The 19,290-nt window shown below is 38.0% G+C and overlaps 1 protein-coding gene across 3 annotated transcripts in view; it reads left to right on the forward strand.

The window, feature by feature from the left end:
* CBL (Cbl proto-oncogene) overlaps positions 1–19,290 on the forward strand; it is a 99,023-nt gene that overhangs the window by 7,065 nt on the left and 72,668 nt on the right. For 2 of the 3 annotated variants that reach the window (XM_060103003.1, XM_060103004.1), the window contains exon 2: positions 14,518–14,765. In XM_060103003.1, coding sequence (XP_059958986.1) covers positions 14,518–14,765 — 248 coding nt within the window. Of the gene's footprint in view, positions 1–14,517; positions 14,799–19,290 lie in introns of those variants that run through there. The other variant, XM_060103005.1, reaches the window with a different exon arrangement.

Consider the following 19,290-nt stretch of genomic DNA (forward strand, 5'->3'; position numbering starts at 1 on the left):
AGGGAGGCCCCAACCTGTTTTTAATATGTTGTTTGTTGGCTGTATACACATGGGCAGATTGGTCCCCAAGTCTTCACTTTTGGTGGAGTTCATGTTATCGTCAAACATACGGATAATGTTTATGCTATGAAAATCACCCCCCTAATGACTAACCTAGAGCATTAAAAGAAAAATGGACTAAGCATTAGTTTGAAAACTGAGCCTAAATTTCAATCACATTTTCCAATGAAGTTGTTAATTCTGATCTTAGAATTAATTCTGATCATTAGGTTTGTTGGAAGAGGGGGATTATAACAAGCAAGTCATTGTGAAATGTTTTCATGATTAGCACATTTTGTGCTGGAAGGAAATAGGTGGGAGTAGTCAACCAGGAGCACTGGAAGCCAGCCTCAGCTCTGTCCCCACAATGTTCCTTCCTGCAGCAGCTTCCAAAAGGAGGAGGGGAAAGGGGTGCAGTGATGGTATTGGTGGTACACACCCACTGGGGATTCAAGCCCTAGGAGATGGAATGTCACTGCCATAGAAACTCCTAAATCGGCAATGACCCTTGGCCTCACCTCTGCAACTTTTGGGATGGGTGGCGAGTCTTGCTTAGCAGACTTCTCTGCCTTGGGCGCCTTCTTACAGCCACCACTGACCTTCCCTTTTGCTCTGGGATCAACCACAAGAAATCTTAAAATGAGGCCAACTCACTGCCACTTCATTGAGGGGGATGGGATACTAATTCCTGCCTCCTCCTTTCTTAGAGCTACTTTGAACAGCAGTACACAGGTGTAGCACTCTTTGTGGAAAACAATTTATGAACCATAAAATATGCAGAACAAAATGTAAAGGTCTCCTTTTACTCTCATACCGCAAAATGACTACCCTCTCCAGAGGTAACCACTGTCTACTGTTTGGGGTCCATCCCTCCAGTCCCTTTTTTCTAAGCAGCTCTGAGAAGCCTGGATGGATAGCATTGCCCTTGAAAGATTTATGACTTGAGCAAGTTGTTGCCTTTTTACCATTTACTCACTAAGACTGGTAACCAAGTTCTAATAATTCCTTATATTGCTGAGCAGTTTACAATTTCACATCTGCTGATACAGCAAAAATTTCAAAATAATGTGTCTTATGAGAAAGAAACAGATTCAGAGAGTTTAAGTAACATAAGCCACCCAGCTAATACTTTTGTCTTTTTATGTGGATCTTGAACTGCTGTTCAGACTCTAAGTGATTCTTTTTTCTTTTTTAAAAATATTATTTATTTATTTATTTAGGGCTGCATTCGGTCTTCGTTGCTGCACACAGGCTTTCTCTAGTTGTGGCGAGGGGGCTACTCTTCTTTGCAGTGCGCGGGCTTCTCATTGTGGTGGCTTCTCTTGTTGCGGAGCATGGGCTGTAGTCGCGCGGTCTTCAGTAGTTCTGGCACGCGGGCTCAGTACTTGTGGCTCGTGGGTTCTAGAGCGCAGCCTCAGTAGTTGTGGCGCACGGGCTTAGTTGCTCCGCGGCATGTGGGATCTCCCCTAACCAGGGCCCGAACCCGTGTCCCCTGTGTTGGAAGGTGGATTCTTAACCACTGTGCCACCAGGGAAGTCCCTCAAGTAATTCTTACAGGCCAGTGCCTCTCAGACTTTAACATGAATTCAGATCATCTGGGGATCTTGTTAAAACATAGAGTCTGAGTAGATCTGATGTAGGGCCTGCGATTCTGTGTTGCTGACAGGGATCACACTTCAAGTAGCAAGGCCCCATACCACAGCTGCTTTTATTTTATAGATAAGCTTGACAGATTTTATTTAGAAAAAAAAAGAAATGGCAGTAGAGTATCTTATTTATGTTTAAGGTATTAATTATTATGTTCTTAAATTTGGAAAGTAATACATACTTATAAAATTACACATTTTTAAGCAAAAGTGGGATTTTTAAACAAAAATGCTTCTAGAATTAAAAATTTTTTTGCTATATTATGGAGATTATCCATGTTAATACTACATGTAGGTCTCCCTGAATAATTTTTTTTATAAATTTGTTTATTTATTTATTTATGGCTGCATTGGGTCTCTGTTGCTGTGTGTGGGCTTTCTGTAGTTGCAGTGAGCAGGGGCTACTCTTCGTTGTGGAGCGTGGGCTTCTCATTGCGGTGGCTTCTCTTGTTGTGGAGCATGGGCTCTAGGCAGGCGGGCTTCAGTAGTTGTGTCATGCGGGCTCAGTAGTTGTGGCTCGCGGGCTCTAGAGCGCAGGCTCAATAGTTGTGGTGCACGGGCTCAGTTGCTCTGCGGCATGTGGGATCTTCCCAGACCAGGGCTGGAACCCATGTCCCCTGCATTGGCAGGTGGATTCTTAAGCACTGCGCCACTAGGGAAGTCCTGAATTCTTTTTTTTTTTTTTTTTTTTTTTTTGTGGTACGCGGGCCTCTCACTGTTGTGGCCTCTCCCGTTGTGGAGCACAGGCTCCGGATGCGCAGGCCCAGTGGCCATGGCTCACGGGCCCAGCCGCTCCACAGCATGTGGGATCCTCCCGGACCGGGGCACGAACCCGTGTCCCCTGCATCGGCAGGCGGACTCTCAACCACTGCGCCACCAGGGAAGCCCTGAATTCTTTTTTTAAGGGGTGTATAAGATTTTATAATATGGATATATATGTTTATTTAACAAATTCATATTGGTAGTCTTCTAGGTTATTTCTGATTTTTAATACTAGAAACAATGCTGCAGTGATATCTATTATGCAGTTGCTAAAGATTCTTTAGAATAAACTTCTAGAAATGAAGTGTCCTGGGTCAAAGGAGTCATACATTAAAGTTTGAAAAGTATATATTGGCACATTGCCTTCCAAAAAGTCTGCTTTCATCCACAATCCTTGTCTAGTTTGTTGATTTAAATATGGTAACTGATTCCTAGTTACTTTAGGTGAAAATTACGTTGGCACCTTTTCTACCATCACACTTTCATTGAACATGAACTTTTTTCTGGGTGCTAGGGAGTTAAGGATGACTCAGTCCTCATACTTGCAAACTGGCGATATAACTGAAGGTGTTCAAAGGGATCAGGGAACCCCCTGTGGGAATCATTAGGCAAATCTTTACTTAATCCTTGAGACCAGAAAGAGGATTGGGACTGGAGAGGGACTAGACCAAGCAGAGAACTCCACAATATCCTAATTCACAGTTGTGCCTTAATTAGGGTCTGACATCCAAAAATGATGCTAAAATCATTTAATCTCTAGTTCATGCTAAGTATTGGTTTGAAGTTGCACTGATAAGTCTGAGAAGAGAATTATATTTTCCTTTTAAAAACAGAATCCCTGTATAAAAACTGCATGGTTAAGCTGTTAGCGCATGTCGGTTATTTAATTTCCTACATTGTACTGGCTGTATTTTTTTTTTCTGCAATTAATGTGATAAATGAAAGTAATGAGATTGGTAATTAGTTGTAAGTGACATAGTGCTTTTAATAAATAGCGTTGGGAGGTATTTGAGAAGTGTTGGGTAGTAATTACAGTTCAAGTCCCTGAATGGGTTTTGATAAATCAGTAATGGAGAAGAGTAATTAGAAGTAAAAGACTTTTTTCTTGGAGCCATTATCTAGTGATGATATGTTTCTTTTAAAAAAAGTATGGGTTTCTGATTTCTCTTTGAAAAACTGTCATAAGTTTTCATTTAAAAGCTTCACTGTGGGGCCTCCCTGGTGGCGCAGTGGTTGAGAGTCCGCCTGCCGATGCAGGGGACACGGGTTCGTGCCCCGATCCCGGAGGATCCCACATGCCGCGGAGCGGCTGGGCCCGCGAGCCATGGCCGCGGGGCCTGTGTGTCCGGAGCCTGTGCTCCGCAACGGGAGAGGCCACAGCAGTGAGAGGCCCGCGTACAGCAAAAAAAAAAAAAAAAAAAAGCTTCACTGTGTAGTTACACTTGTAAAACTGTTAAATCTCTTCAAGTTTCTGAGTTGATTAGTTTCTAAAACTTGAAGCTTTAAGAAAAGAAATTAATTGATCTAACTCTTAATTTATAGAGGGAGAGAGACCCAGAGAGACGAGTAACTTGCCCAGGGTCACATAGCCAGTTAATGTCAGTCACCAGACTAAGACCCAGGTCTCTGGACTCCTACCCTGGTGTCCTTTCTGCTGTACCTCCTGTTCTCTTGAGCAACTGATTCTTTTAAAACTGTAATCAAATTTTATGTGTTTTATGTATAGCTCACCATACTGAATACTTGCTTTTGAAGCTTAGTGCTTATTTTAATCATGCTTTTTAACATATGAAAAAGTTTGAAATGAAAAATGCTTCCATGGATAAGTTAAGGTCTACAGAGATAAAAATACTTAGTCATTCACAGTCATATATGCTTATAGTTTTCTGCTTAGTTAGAAATACAATTCCTTAGTGTTAGAAAAGATTCTGTGTTCAGAACAGAATTAGTCATAGGCACTGTTCTCTGTAACTTTTCTGTTTTTAAAAATTTAGCAATTTCCAAACATAATTTTATTCCTCTTTATTGTAATCATAGCACTTTGCAAATTTTTTCTATTGACCATTGAGCCCTTGGCAGAAGCAAAGGGAGGAGCTAGGCCAGTGAGGAAGCTATTATGAATGGAGTATATGGCAGCTGTGCAAGGATACTGTTGGTTTCCCAGAGCTAAGCATGTTTCTTTTTGACATTGTTCTGAGTGATGCTGTAAATGTACAGGCAGAAGTAAACAAAAGGAAGCCATTTTTGCTATTGTAAGACTTGGAAAGCAAAATAAAATTGAGAACAGACTAAGCAGGAAAATGTCTTTCGGAAATTTTTTGGTGAATTTTTAAAGCTCAGAATGCACATTTGTGCTTTAGAGGTTAACTGAAACTGCCAATTTAACATTCACTAATAAAGGCAGGTTCTTTTGGCTTTTGATGTTTGTTAACTATTGACTTGAATTATTCACAAAGCTTTTTGGAAACTTCTTCCCTAGAGGTTATAAGTATTTAGGGAATTTTTTTTTTCTTTACAGAAGATTTCAATGTCAAAAGAGTTGCTGCTCTACCTATATACTTCTGTGTTAGTGTTAAGGAGTGCTGAGAGTTGCTGCTCTACCTATATACTTCTGTGTTAGTGTTAAGGAGTGCTGATTTCCCTGGTCATGTGATTGATTTATCTTTGAAAGATCTTGAGAAAAGCAGATATTTAATCTACAGTTGATCTTTACAAGGTCACATTCTAAGGAGGGACTGATAGCATTTGTGGAACGTACATGATAGTAGTTTGAAAATGCGAACTAATCAAGTGTTTGGGAGACATTTAAAAACTCATGATATTTTAAATCTGTTATGAGGGGTCATGTGTTTTTTCAGGTCATTGTCATTAATCAGCGTTTATTAATTGCTTACTATAGGTTGGGCAGAGTAATTTTAGTTTAGTTTTGTTGTTGTTGAAAGGAAGTATACCTTTTTTTCCAGAGGTATTAGGCAAATAATGCATTTTAACCTGAATTCTTAATGTTAGTGCATTTGCCTTTGAATAGGGAGAATATATTATGGGTTGGCATGTGTAGCTCTGGATATAAATGCAAATAATTTGGGGGGAGCTCTGCTTGGTTTGGACCTTTGAAGGAGTGGATACTGTAGTTTTTGCAGATTGTTGGTCACCCTGTACTTGGGTGGCCTGCTGCCTTTTCTCTATTCCTTGGTCACCAAGTAGTCAGAGACCATGCAGGTTTGGAAGGGTAGCTGTGGCATGGCCAGATGGTAGGAATAAGGGTGTCAGTTTCTGGGAGTCAACAAAGGGTGATGTGAGGTCTAACATTCTGTCTTCAATAGATAATTCCTGCCTAACCTGCAGATAAACCTGGTCGAGTTGTATGGAAATGGGGAGGGAACTAGCATTGAATGTCTACTTTATTGGAAACTGTGCAGCCCTTTCATAAACATTTATTATGAGGTGGGTATTATCGCTGTGTTACAGGTAAAAGAACTGAGGCTCAGAGGTTAAGAAATTTACTGAAGGTAAATGACTGAAACAGGACATTCTGATTTGGCTATTTGGTGTAATCTTGTCAAGATACTAAAACATTTTAATTTTAATTCAACACATAAAAGCTTATATCTTAGTCTTCATCATACTGTCTCCTTGTTAATTCCCTGATACTCCACATCTCTCCCTTAATGACCCTCTTCACCTTGCTCTCTACACTTTAGTCTCACTGACCTTTCTGTTCCTCAAATCCAAACCTATTCTCACCTTAGGGCTGTTGGATTAGTTGTTCCCTCTGTTTGGGCTACTCTTCTGCTGATTCTACATGATGGGCTCCTTCCTGTAATTTTAACTCTTAGCCTAAATTCACCTCAGAGAAGCTTTCCCTACTCACTGTGCTGAAGTCGTCATCCAGCATTTTCTTATTATTCTATTTTAATTGTCTGCATAGAACCTGATATTTTTCCTGTTGATTTCCTTTTTGTTGTTTATTGCCTGATTCCTCTCAGATTCAGGGGCATGGTATTTTTACTTCTGTGACCCAGTGCCTGGCATATATTTGTTGAATGCATACGTTGAGAAAAATCAAAACCAAGTGCAATCTTCTTAAACGTACTGCCTTCATATCTCTGAATTTGTGTCTGTCTAAACCTGTCCTCAGTCCCTTTCTTCCTGTTTTAAAGGAAGGAGGTGTCCCTTCTTTTAATGGTATTGGGTGTTTAGTGTTCTAGCTGTGTTGTAGATCCCATTTTCCATTTTCTTTTAATTTATCTTTTTCTCTTTTGGTTCTTTCTCCATATAAAACATGCTCAGTATTCTCTGAAGATAAAAACCTTCGATCATATACCTCTTGTAGTCTTTGCTGAATCTTGATCTCTTAGTCTCAATATCAGTCTCCCCTAACTCCCTCCATGGACTATTTAAGAACCTACCATTTTAATATTTTTATTATAAATATATATTTTGTAAAAATATATTCTGAATCATAAATACCTGTCTTTCAAATGAGGTTTTGGAATGTAATACTTATAAATTGGGTACTATTTATTTTAATTAGTATGAGTTCTTAACTCTGTTGCATTTAGAATATAGCTGTCTTCTGAGGTAGAGTCTTTTCTTCTTGGCTATGTTGTTCCTTTTTGGCTTGAAATCCTTGATAGGATGAGCAGCTTCCTAAAACAGTTAAAATATTCATAAATCATATATTTTTGTTGATTCAGCTTGTCTTTATTTGCCAGGCTTATATAGGGCTCTTTTTCAAGAGTACAGGAAAGGATGTACAGAGGATAAAATATTTAGTTTAGAAATTTTAATGTTGTCTTACATCATTTGAAGAGACATTAGTAATTAAATTGGAATTTTGCAATTGTTCCAGGTGGACCTAGTGATCCCACTTCTGGGGGATCTATCCTAAGGAAATAATCTGACATTTAGAAGAATAAAATGCCCAAAGATGTTCATCACAGCAATACTTGTAATAGCAAAGACTTAAAGACAGTATAAATGTTAAAGTGGAGGGGATGGTTTAAGATATGGTATGTCTATAGAGTGGAATCACTTAGACATCTTTAAAAAGTTTGTAATGAGCTTTTGGTGATGCAAGAAAATAGGCATTTTAAAATATTAAATAAAGAGTAAGAAGTCAGACTTCTGCTTCTACCACTGTTAGACTAGGCTGTTTTGAACCAAATAATATTGCTGGCAGCTAGAAAAGCTAGAAGATGTTGAAGAGCTATAAAGGCAGTGAGGAATTAGAGGCCAGGTTCTGGAAGATAAGGAAAGCTCTGAGAGGTAAGCCTTATTTTTGAGGCTGCCTTTTCCATGAGGTCATTCCTGATTCTGGAAGTGATAGCTGAGAGGCTGAATAGAGTTTTCAAAATGCTCATGTCAAGGAGGACAAAAAATTGGAATTAGGGTCTGCCAAGGTGGAGGGCCCTGGGAAACACTCTAGGTTTTGGGTTTGGGTCCCTGAGGGCCTGAATTGTAGGAGTAAGGGTGAAACAGAAGTAAACCAGTCTTTACAGGGCACTGAAGACTGAAGCCCAGCTTTTTAATCTTCTCAATTTTGGGTTAGATTAAGATGACCTGGAATTCCTAGTGTCCCTAGCCAAATATGTCTGCTAGAAGCAAAAGTAAATACTTTCTGGGCTTCCCTGCTGGTGCAGTGGTTGAGAGTCCGCCTTGCGATGCAGGGGACACGGGTTCGTGCCCCGGTCCGGGAAGATCCCACATGCCACGGAGCCGCTGGGCCCGTGAGCCATGGCCACTGAGCCTGCGTGTCCGGAGCCTGTGCTCCGCAACGGGAGAGGCCACAGCAGTGAGAGGCCCGCGTACTGCAAAAAAAAAAAAAAAAAAAAAAAAGTAAATCCTTTCTGAATAATATCATCCATAGCCTCAGATTGTCTCTATAATTTTTTATACACAGTGTTCAGCACTCAATAAAAAATAATTAGGCTTATGAAAAAACAAACTACAACTAAAAACCAACAGGAAAGATTGATAAAAGATACATACTTACAGGGGATACAGATATTTGAGATATCAGTCATGGGCTTATATCTATGATTAATGTGTTAGAAGAATTAAAGATAAAATAGATAATTTTGTCAGAGATCTGAAATGGTAAATAATGAAATAGAAATTCTAGAACTGAAAAACACAAGAACTGATTGTTAACTCAGTGGGTGGGTTTAATAGCGTAAAACTGAAGGAAAAATTAGTGAGGTAGAAGGTAAGTCAGAAAAAAAAAATCCAGACTGAAGCATTGAGAGACAAAAGGATGGAGAATACAGAAAAGAGTATGAGAGGCATATGGAATATTGAGTATAGGTCTTATGTATAAGTACTTGAAGTTCAGAAGGAGAGAGGAAAGAGAATGGGGCAAAAGCAATATTTGATGAGAAATTGGCTGAGAATTTTCCAAAACTGACAAATTATCAAGCTCCAAATTAAAGAAGCTCTGTAAACACCAGGAAAAATCCAGAGTAAACTACACCTAGGCACATTGTAGTAAAACTGTTGAAAACCCGAGGCAAAGAGAAATCTTAAGCAACCACAGAGTAAGACATTTTATCTTCAAAGGAGCAACAGTGAGACTGACAGCCTGACTTTTCAACAGTGACAGTGGCATCTAGAAGGCATTCCTCATTTTATTGCACTTCATTTTATTGCACTTAACAGATAATGAGTTTTTTTAATAAATTGAAGGTTTGTGGCAACCCTGTGTTGTCAGCTGATGATTAGCATTTTTTAGTAATAAAGCATTTTTAAATTAAGGTATGTACATTGTTTTTTAATAATGCTATGTCTTGCACACTTAATAGACTATAGTATAGTGTAAACATAACTTTTATATGCACTGGGGAACCAAAAATTTTGTGTGAGTTGCTTTATTGCAATTCCTGCTTTATTGCCATACTCCCTTTATTGCAGTGGTTTGGTACCGAAACTGCTATATCTCCAAGGTATGCCTGTAGCTATAAAATGATGACAGAAAATAACTGCCAATCCTTATCCAGGGAAAATAGCCTTTAAAAGTGGTTACAAAATAAAGATGTTTTCAGATAAACAAAAACTGAGGAGAATTTATAGCCAGCAGCTTATACCCTAAAGGAAATACTAAAGGATGTTCTTTAGGCTGAAGGAAAATGATTTCAGATGCAGTGAAGAGCATTGGGAAGGGGGGTTGTGTGGGTAAATGTGAATGAATATTGGCCGTATAAAATAATGACAGAAGTAATAGTAATAATAATGACTTGTGGACTTTATATGATACATGGAATTAAAATGTGTGATAGTAATAGCACATAACTTGAAAAGAGTAAATGGAGTTAGTGTCCCAAGTTCCTTGCATTGTCTGGAAGTGGTAAAAGTACTACTTTATATAAGATTTAATGAGTCAGAGATGCATTTTATAATTACTAAGGTATTCATTTAAAGAGTAGTAAAAGAATGTATATTTGGCAAGCTGATGGGGGAGAAAATTGGGAAAATAAAAAAATGCTTAAACCGGAAGAGGGCAAGAAAGGGGAGGTAAAGGAAGATGAAACAGGAGAGATACATAGGAAACAAATAGTAAATTATTTTATTATTTATTATAGGATCAGTACTTATTAAGTGAACCATATGAAATTGCCAGTATTTGACCTACAATAATAACAGTTTCATAGTTGAAGTGTAAACAGGTCAAATTGGTTAAAATAAAAGATTGTCAGAATTAAAAGGAAACCAGCTATATTCTGCATGACAAAGTCATGCATTAAATGTAAGAATACAGAAAGTTTGAAGATAGAAGAATGGAAAAAGATACACCATGCAAACACCAAGCCAGGAAAGTTGGTTTAGCTATATTAGATGCATTAAAGGGGACTTTAAGGCAAGAAGTGTTTCTAAAGAAGGATATTTCGTTGATGAAAGTGCAGTTTACCAAGAAGAAAATAAAAAGGATGTTGAAAAAAATAATACAGTATTATAATTGCATTGATTTTTTTTAAACAAAAGGAAAAAGCAGTTCAGTAGTTCTTATGATTTATCATTACTAAAATGTTAGTGTTGTCAAACTAATCAGTCTTTGCATTTATGATTAAAAAAATTTTTTTTTATTGGAGTATAGTTGATTTACAGTGTTGTGTTAGTTTCAGGTGTGCAGCAAAGTGAATCAATTATACGTATACATACATCCACTCTTTTTTAGATTCTTTTCCCATATAGGTCATTATAGAGTATTGAGTAGAGTTCCCTGTGCTATACAGTAGGTCCTTGTTAGTTATCTATTTTATATATAGTAGTGTGTATATGTCAATCCCAATCTCCCAATTTATCCCTCTCTCCCCTTTCCCCCGCTGGTAACCATAAGTTTGTTTTCTACATCTGTGACTCTATTTCTGTTTTGTAAATGAGTTCATTTGTACCATTCCTTTAGATTCCACATAAAAGTGATATCATATGATATTTGTCTTTCTCTGTCTGACTTACTTCACTCAGTATGACAATCTCTAGGTTAATCCATGTTGCTGCAAATGGCATCATTTCATTCTTTTTTTATGGCTGAGTAACATTCCATCGTATATATGTACCACATCTTCTTTATCCACTTCTCTGTCAATGGACATTTAGGTTGCTTCCATGTCTTGGCTATTGTAAATAGTGCTGCAGTGAACATTGGGGTGCATGTATCTTTTCAAATTATGTTTTTCTCCAGATATATGCCCAGGAGTGGGATTGCTGGATCATATGGTAGTTCTGTGTTTAGTTTTTTAAGGAACCTCCATACTGTTCTCCATAATGGTTGTACCAATTTACATTCCCACCAACAGTGTGGAAAGGTTCCTGTTTCTCCACACCCTCTCCAGCATTTATTACTTGTAGATTTTTTGATCATGGCCATTCTGACCAGTGTGAGGTGATACCTCTTTGTAGTTTTGATTTGCATTTCTCTAATAGTGATGTTGAGCATCTTTTCATGTGCTTTTTGGCCATTTATATGTCTTTGGAGAAATGTCTATTTAGATCTTCTGCTCATTTTTTTGATTGGGTCATTTGTTTTTTTGATATTGAGCTGTATGAGCTGTTTGTATATTTTGGAGATTAATCCCTTGTCGGTCGCTTTGTTTGCAGATATTTTCTCCTATTCTGTGGGTTGTCATTTTGTTTTGTTTATGGTTATGATTTGCTTTTGTGTCTTGAGAAATACTTCCTCTCTGAGATCATAAAGTTTAACAAATATTTTCCAAATTTTTTTCTAAAAGCTTTAAAGTTTTTTCTCCACACAAGATCTTTAATTCATCTGAAATTTACTTTTCATGTAATGTGTAAGGGATGTAATTTTTTTCCCCATATGGATAACCCGTTTTCCAGTAGTTTTTCTCTTGAACTGATTTGTGTGTTCTTTTCTTTTTTCTTTTTTTGGCCACACTGAACGGCATGAGGGATCTTAGTTCCTCTACCAGGGATCGAACCCGTACCCTCTGCAATGGAACCACCTAGTCCTAACCACTGGACCTCCAGGGAATTCCTCTTGAACTGATTTGTAATGCCACTTCTGATGCTGAATTTCCATACATGTGTGTCTCTGTTTGGGCTCTCTTCTTTTTCATTTGGCCATTTATCTGTCTTTGGTCAACATCACACTATTTTAATTATAAAATTTTAAAAAGTCTTGATAATCCATTGGGTAACTACCACCTACTTTGTGACTTTTCAAAATAGGCTTGGCTGGTTTTGGTCTCTTTTTCTTCCGTGTGGGTTTTGGGATCAACTTGTTAAGTTCCATGAAAAAGCTTTTTAGAATTTTGATAGGAATTGCACTGCATTTATATACTAATTTGGGGGAGAACTGACATCTCCTTAAACATGATAGGGTTCTTCATTAATTTCTATTCTTATGTTCTTCAGTGAAGTTTTGTAGTTTTCTTCATAAGAGTCTTACACATTTTTTGTTAGATATATTCCTAGGAGCCTTAAATTTTTATTTATGCCATTCAAAATGGCAACAATTAAAATTATATTTTAAAATTATTTATAAAATTTTTATGAATGTCCTTTTGATATATCAATTTTGAATCCAGCAACCTATTAAACTGTTTTGTTTCTAATGTTTTATCAGTTCTCTTTCATTTTATCGTGGACAGTTATATCAGCTACAAGTAAAGTAAAATTATTTTCTTTCTGTTACTTATATTTTTACCACCTATGTATGCATATTGCATCAATATAGTTTAGAGGGATATCCTTGTAATAGTAATGTAGTCATATACATGTAATTGTAATATATATATTTTATTTCTGGTTTCTTTAGATCTACTTTGTTTGAGAGGAGCATCCATGTGGTAGTGTATTGTTGCTAATAAATATACTACAGTTTATCCACTCTACTGTTGATGGACATCTGGGTTGTTTGCAGTTGTTAGTTGTTACACATTTTTGTGTGTGTGTCGCAGTATACCTTTCCAGGTGGAGATCTGCAGGTTTGTAGGGCATGTAAGTCTTTAGCCTGACAATACAGTGCCGAACTATCTTCCAAGGTGGTTTTATTAGTTTAGATTCCCACCAGCAATATTTGAAGGTCCTTGCTCCTTGCCAGTGGTTGGCATTGCCAATTTGGTGTGTGTAGTGATAGTATCTAATTGAGAGCTTACAATTGTCATTTTAATGAAATTAAAATGATTAAGGAGATTAAGCACCATTTTATATGTTTATTGGTTGTTTGGATATCTTCTTTTGTCAAGTTTTTATTCAAATCTTTTGTCCATTTTTGGGAATTCCCTGGTGGTCCAGTGGTTAGGACTCCATGCTTCCACTGCTGGGGGCACGGGTTTGATCCCTGGTTGGGGAACTAAGATCCCGTGTGCTGCGCGATGTAGCCAAAAAAAAAAAAAAAAAGATCGTCCCTATCTTACTGATCTGTAGATGTTCTTTATATATTCTGATTATGTATGTCTGGATATATACATATTGTAAATATCTTCTCTGATTTTGTACATGTGTTTTTACTCTTTTGTAGTATCTTAGAAGTTCTTTTAGAGTATAGTAGAATTTAATTAATATTTTCCTTTGTTAATGTTTTTTATGGCCCTGTTTAAGAATTTTTTCTCCATCATGAAAGATAGTTTTCTTATCTTCTAAAGCTTTATTTGCCTTTCACATTTAGGTCTAGAGCCCATCTAGGTTTTTTGTTTTGTTTCATTTTTTGCATAGTGTAAGGTAAGGGTTTAGTTTGATTTTCTTTTTTTCCTATATGGATTGTTCCACTACTGTTTTTGGGAAAGATCACACCTTTGTGATGTCAAGCGTCTATATATGTGTGGGTCTATTTCTGCACTTCTGTCCCACTAATTTATATCTCTTCCAGACACACAAAAATCCACATAAATGGAAAGTACTAAATAAGATGGTAGGAATAATTACAAATTATTTGTCATTACAGCAAATATAAACTCACCAGTTAAAAAACAAATATTGTTACATTGGATTAAAGAAGTCTAACTATATGTTCTTTAAAAGAGACCTACTTAAAACTAAGAACTGAGAAAAGTTGAAAGTAAAAGAAGGTAAAATGAATTAACCAGGCAAATTCTGAGAGTTCTACATTTATATGGGAAGGAATGGTGTCTCAGTTCAACTCTTTGCTGGGTCCAAGGCCTCTGTGCTCCTGTCCCCTAGTGGTTGTTAAAGCTCTAGGCTCCTGCGTTACCAGGTTTACCTCCCAGGGCAGCCACGTTCTTTATTTCTGCCCCTGGAAATTTTCTTTATTCTGCTGTGGTGTGAGCCATGCATTTCAGAGGAATTCGCCATGCTTCATCTAGCATTTTTTTAGGCATGTATGTGGATGTCTTCCCCACCCCAATTGTTTAGTCTTCTATGTGTTGTCTGAACTGTTAGATATGGTTTTGAGAACCCACTCTCTAGGGAGACTACTAAAAATGTAAAGTGATTGCCTGTGGGTATGTGTTTGGGTTATGGATCATTTCTTATATTCTTGTGCATTTTTCATATTTCCGCAATAGAGCACACATTTTATAATTTTCTAAACTTAAAAAAGGAAATTGCCCTTAAGATCCTCCAAGTAATAGCCCTTCTTTTCCATTTGTTGCAGGTGGTGCGGTTGTGTCAGAACCCAAAGCTGGCGCTAAAGAATAGCCCACCTTATATCTTAGACCTGCTGCCAGACACCTACCAGCATCTCCGCACTATCTTGTCAAGATATGAGGGGAAGATGGAGACCCTTGGAGAAAATGAGTATTTTAGGGTGTTCATGGAGAATTTGATGAAGAAAACTAAGCAGACCATAAGCCTCTTCAAGGAGGGGAAAGAAAGAATGTATGAGGAGAATTCTCAGCCTAGGTAATGGAGAATACTACACAAATATTTATTCAGGTCTGTGACTGCCTGAATAGGTAACACATAGAAATAGTTGAGTTGGTTTTCATTTTATGTCAACAAGAATAGAATGCAAAGTTGACGTTTGACTTAAAGCTGTGTTTTGTATAAAAGGTTACCTTGGAGAGTATTGATCCATCCCTAGCTCTGATTATTTGTTTACCTCTGAAAAGTCAGTGACTTACAGCCATGAAGATGAGTTGGCGGTAGTAGGTCTTTCAGAGGCCCTGAAGATCATGAAAGTTTGTGGATAGGTGAGAGTCTGAAAGAAAGAAGTTGGGGTTGGCAGTAAACAGTAAGAGGATTTTGCTCGAGCTGGTAGCATATTAGGTAGGTTATAAGTATGGGATAATAGGAAAAAAATTAGCCAGTAGTTTGGATAACTTTTTTTTTTTTTTTTTTTTTTTCGGTACGCGGGCTTCTCACCGCTGTGGCCTCTCCCGTTGCGGAGCACAGGCTCCGGACGCACAGGCTCAGCGGCCATGGCTCACGGGCCCAGCCGCTCCGCGGCATGTGGGATCTTCCCGGACCGGGGCACGAACCCGCGTCCCCTACATCGTCAGGCAAACTCTCAACCACTACGCCACCAGGGAAGCCCGGGGGACAGTAATTTCTGAGGGCATTCAGTTAGCATGCCGAGCAGTAACTTAGTAAATGGTATCCTTCTAGCGTTTGACTCTGTTGGCTTAGATTCTGGGAACCTTCAACTCTCACTTAAAATTTTACCCACATGGTTATTCATGTTACCTTTACTGTGACAGATTACTCAGGTTTGGTCCAGAGTATTAGTATCTTCTTCTTAAAAAGGTTTCTGGTAACTGAATTCAATCTGTAGGAACCTTTGTAACATCTCATTTATGTGAAAATGAACTTTGTCCATTTTAATTATTTAAATTTCTGACTTTTGTCATTTTGTATTGCTGAATTAAAAAAATGATTTTGGACTTTATTACATACCAAAACTTAAAAATTTTATTTATTATCCACAGTGTACTAGGTTCTAATTCTAGGAGGTGAAAAGGAGAGTTAAGTGTTCAATTCTGATGTCATGTGATAAATACTTTAATAGAGATATGTACAAAATGCTGTATGAACACAGTTTTACCTAGTGGCATCGGGGAAGGTGACACAGAGGAAGTGTTATTTGAGCTAGATTTTGAAGGGTAAGTAGGAATTTTCTAGGCAGAGAAGTGAAGAAAAGGCCTTTAACACAGTGGCATGAAAATGCAGGCTCTGTTTGTTTAAGGAACATGAGCGGTCTGGTTTGGCTAGAATTAGGGAAGATAGATAAGCTGGAAATATGGGTTGGAGTCAGATTATAAAGAGCTGTTTTTTGACCTCAAGACTTTCTCCTATAGATAACAGGCTGCCATAGAACAGGTTTTTTGTTTTTTTTTTAAATAGTGGAATAAAAATTGTAGATTTTTCAGTCTTCTTAGACACACTGAACATTGTTTGACTTTTTTTTTTTTTTTTTTTTTTTTAATGACACAGTTCGTCACTAAAAGGCAGAATAGTCTACTGGTTAAGAAGAGGAGGGACTCTGAAGCCAACTGCCTTAGTATGAATCTTAACTTTTCCACTTAACTTAGCTGTGTGATTCTTCGGTTTCTCCATCTGTAAAATGAAATAATAGTATTACTTTCCGTGTAGGATTGTTGGGAGTTTAATAAGTAATTAAATGTTCGGTACTTAGAACAGTGATTGGCACATTGCAAGTGATAAGTGGGTTAGCTCTTATTATGTTCATCATCTTCATTATTTTCATTACTATAAGTATAGATTGTTGTATAAGGCTATTTATCATTGGTACTGCCAGAACCTAATGAAATGCTAGACCAATTTGCCCTTACTAAATGGCTTCACACAATGCTTGTAAGTTCTTTTACCTGTTTAACAAAACCTTACTGTCAGTATATCTGTCCATATCAATTTCATTTCCCCTAATATGAAGCTTTTAATCCACTATAGGCTTTGACCATACAACCAGGTTTGTACAAATTATATATAAAGTGAGAATAAATAAATTTGAGGTGAGAATACATTTTTTTTTTTTCCAGTAAAGGAAAATATATGGCTTTACTGTACCATCTTTGCGATCTGTAGTTTAGTTGTTAGGAGGCTTTTTTTGTATTCAGTTTAAAAAATTGAGATATAATTCATATACTAAAAAATTTACCTTGTAAAGTGTATAATTTAGTGGTTTTTAGTGTGTTCACAAAGTTGTGCAATCATCACTACTATATAATTCTAGAACATTTCTGTCACCCCAAAAAGAAACCCCATGTGCATTGGCAGTCACTCCCCTTTCCCCACTTCTGCTTCCCTCCAGCCTTTGGTGATCACTAATATTTACTTTCCGTCTCTGCGGATTTGCCTGTTCTAGACATTTCATTTAAGTGGAATCATATAACACGTGGCCTTTTTTGTCTGGCTTCTTTCACTTAACATGTCTTCACGTTCATCCATGTTGTAGCATAGAATAGTACTTCTTTCTTTTTTATGGCTAAATAATATTTTATTGTATTGACATTTTGATTATGGACATTTGGGTTGTTTCCACTTTTGACTATTATTAATAATGCTGCTATGAACATTTATGTACAATTTTTTGTGAAGCTCTATGTTTTCAGTTCTATTGGGTATATACCTAGGACTGGAATTACTGAGTCATATGGTAGTTCTATGTTTAACATTTTGAGGAACCACCAAACTGTTTCCACTGCAGCTGCACCATTTTACATTCCCCGAGCAACGTATGGGGGTTCCAACTTCTCACCAATACTTATTATTATTATTATTATTTTGGTTATATCCATCTTACTGGGTATGAAGTAGATATCTCTTTGTGGTTTTGATTTTCATTTCCCTAATGAGTAACATAATGAGCAGTCTTTTTACATGTTTATTGTCCATTTGTATATGTTCTTTGGAGAAATGTCTGTTTGAATCCTCTGCTCATTTTTTGAACTGAGTTACTTGTCTTTTTTTTTTTTTTTTCGGTACGCGGGCCTCTCACTGTTGTGGCCTCTCCCGCTGCGGAGCACAGGCTCCGGACGCACAGGCTCAGCGGCCATGGCTCACGGGCCCAGCCGCTCCGCGGCATGTGGGATCTTCCCGGACCGGGGCACGAACCCGTGTCCCCTGCATCGGCAGGCGGACTCTCAACCACTGCGCCACCAGGGAAGCCCACTTGTCTTTTTTTAAAATAAATGTATTTATTTTATTTTTGGCTGCTTTGGGTCTTTGTTGCTGTACGCGGGCTTGCTCTAGTTGTGGTGAGTGGGGGCTACTCTTCGTTGCGGTGTGCGAGCTTCTCATTGCAGTGGCTTCTCTTGCCACAGAGCACAGGCTCTAGGTGTGTGGGCTTTAGTAGTTGTGGCTCGCGGGCTCTAGAGCACAGTCTCAGTAGTTGTGGCGCACAGGCTTAGTTGCTCTGCAGCATGTAGGATCTTCTCGGACCAGGGCTCGAACCCGTGTCACCTGCATTGGCAGGAAGATTCTTAACCACTGCGCCACCAGGGGAGTCCTTACTTGTCTTTTTATTGTTGAGTTGTAAGAGTTCTTTATATATTCTGGGTACTAGATTCTTATCAGACACGACTTATAAAACTTTATTCCCATTCTGTGGGTTGTCTTTTCACTTTCCTGATAGTATCATTTGAAGCACAAAAGATTTAAATTCTGATGATGTCCAGTATTTTTTCTGTGGGTACTTGTGCTTTTGATTTCATAGGTAAGAAACCATTGCCTAATCCAAGGTCATGAAGATTACATTTCTGATCATTTTGAGTTAGTTTTTGTTTATGGTATAAGGTAGGGTCCAACTTCATTCTTTTGTTTGTGGTCATTCAGTTTTCCCAGCACCATTTGTTGAAAAGACTATCCTTTCCTTATCAAATGGATTTGGCATCCATGTTGAAAATTAATTGATCGTATGTGTAAAGGTGTATTTCTGGGCTCTCTATTTTATTCCACTGGTCTATATGTCTGTCCTTACGCCAGTACCAAACCATCTTGATTACTGTAGCTTTGTAGTAAAGCTTTGAAATCAGAAAGTGTGAGTCTTCCAACTTTGTCCTTTTTCTAAATTGTTTTGGCTTTTTGAGGTCCCTTGAGATTCTTTTTATTTATTTATTTATTTACTTACTGACTTACTTACTTACTTTTGGCTGTGTTGGGTCTTCATTTCTGTGCGAGGGCTTTCTCTAGTTGTGGCAAGCGGGGGCCACTCTTCATCGCGGTGCGCGGGCCTCTCACTCTCGCGGCCTCTCTTGTTGTGGAGCACAGGCTCCAGACGCGCAGGCTCAGTAGTTGTGGCTCACGTGCCTAGTTGCTCCGCGGCATGTGGGATCTTCCCAGACCAAGGCTCGAACCCGTGTCCCGTGCATTAGCAGGCAGATTCTCAACCACTGCGCCACCAGGGAAGCCCCCCTTGAGATTCTTAATGAATTTTAGGATTAGCCTGAAAATTACTACCAAAAGGGCA

Source organism: Mesoplodon densirostris, chromosome 7 (assembly GCF_025265405.1).
Source record: "Mesoplodon densirostris isolate mMesDen1 chromosome 7, mMesDen1 primary haplotype, whole genome shotgun sequence".
NCBI classification, from domain to species: Eukaryota; Metazoa; Chordata; class Mammalia; order Artiodactyla; family Ziphiidae; genus Mesoplodon; species Mesoplodon densirostris.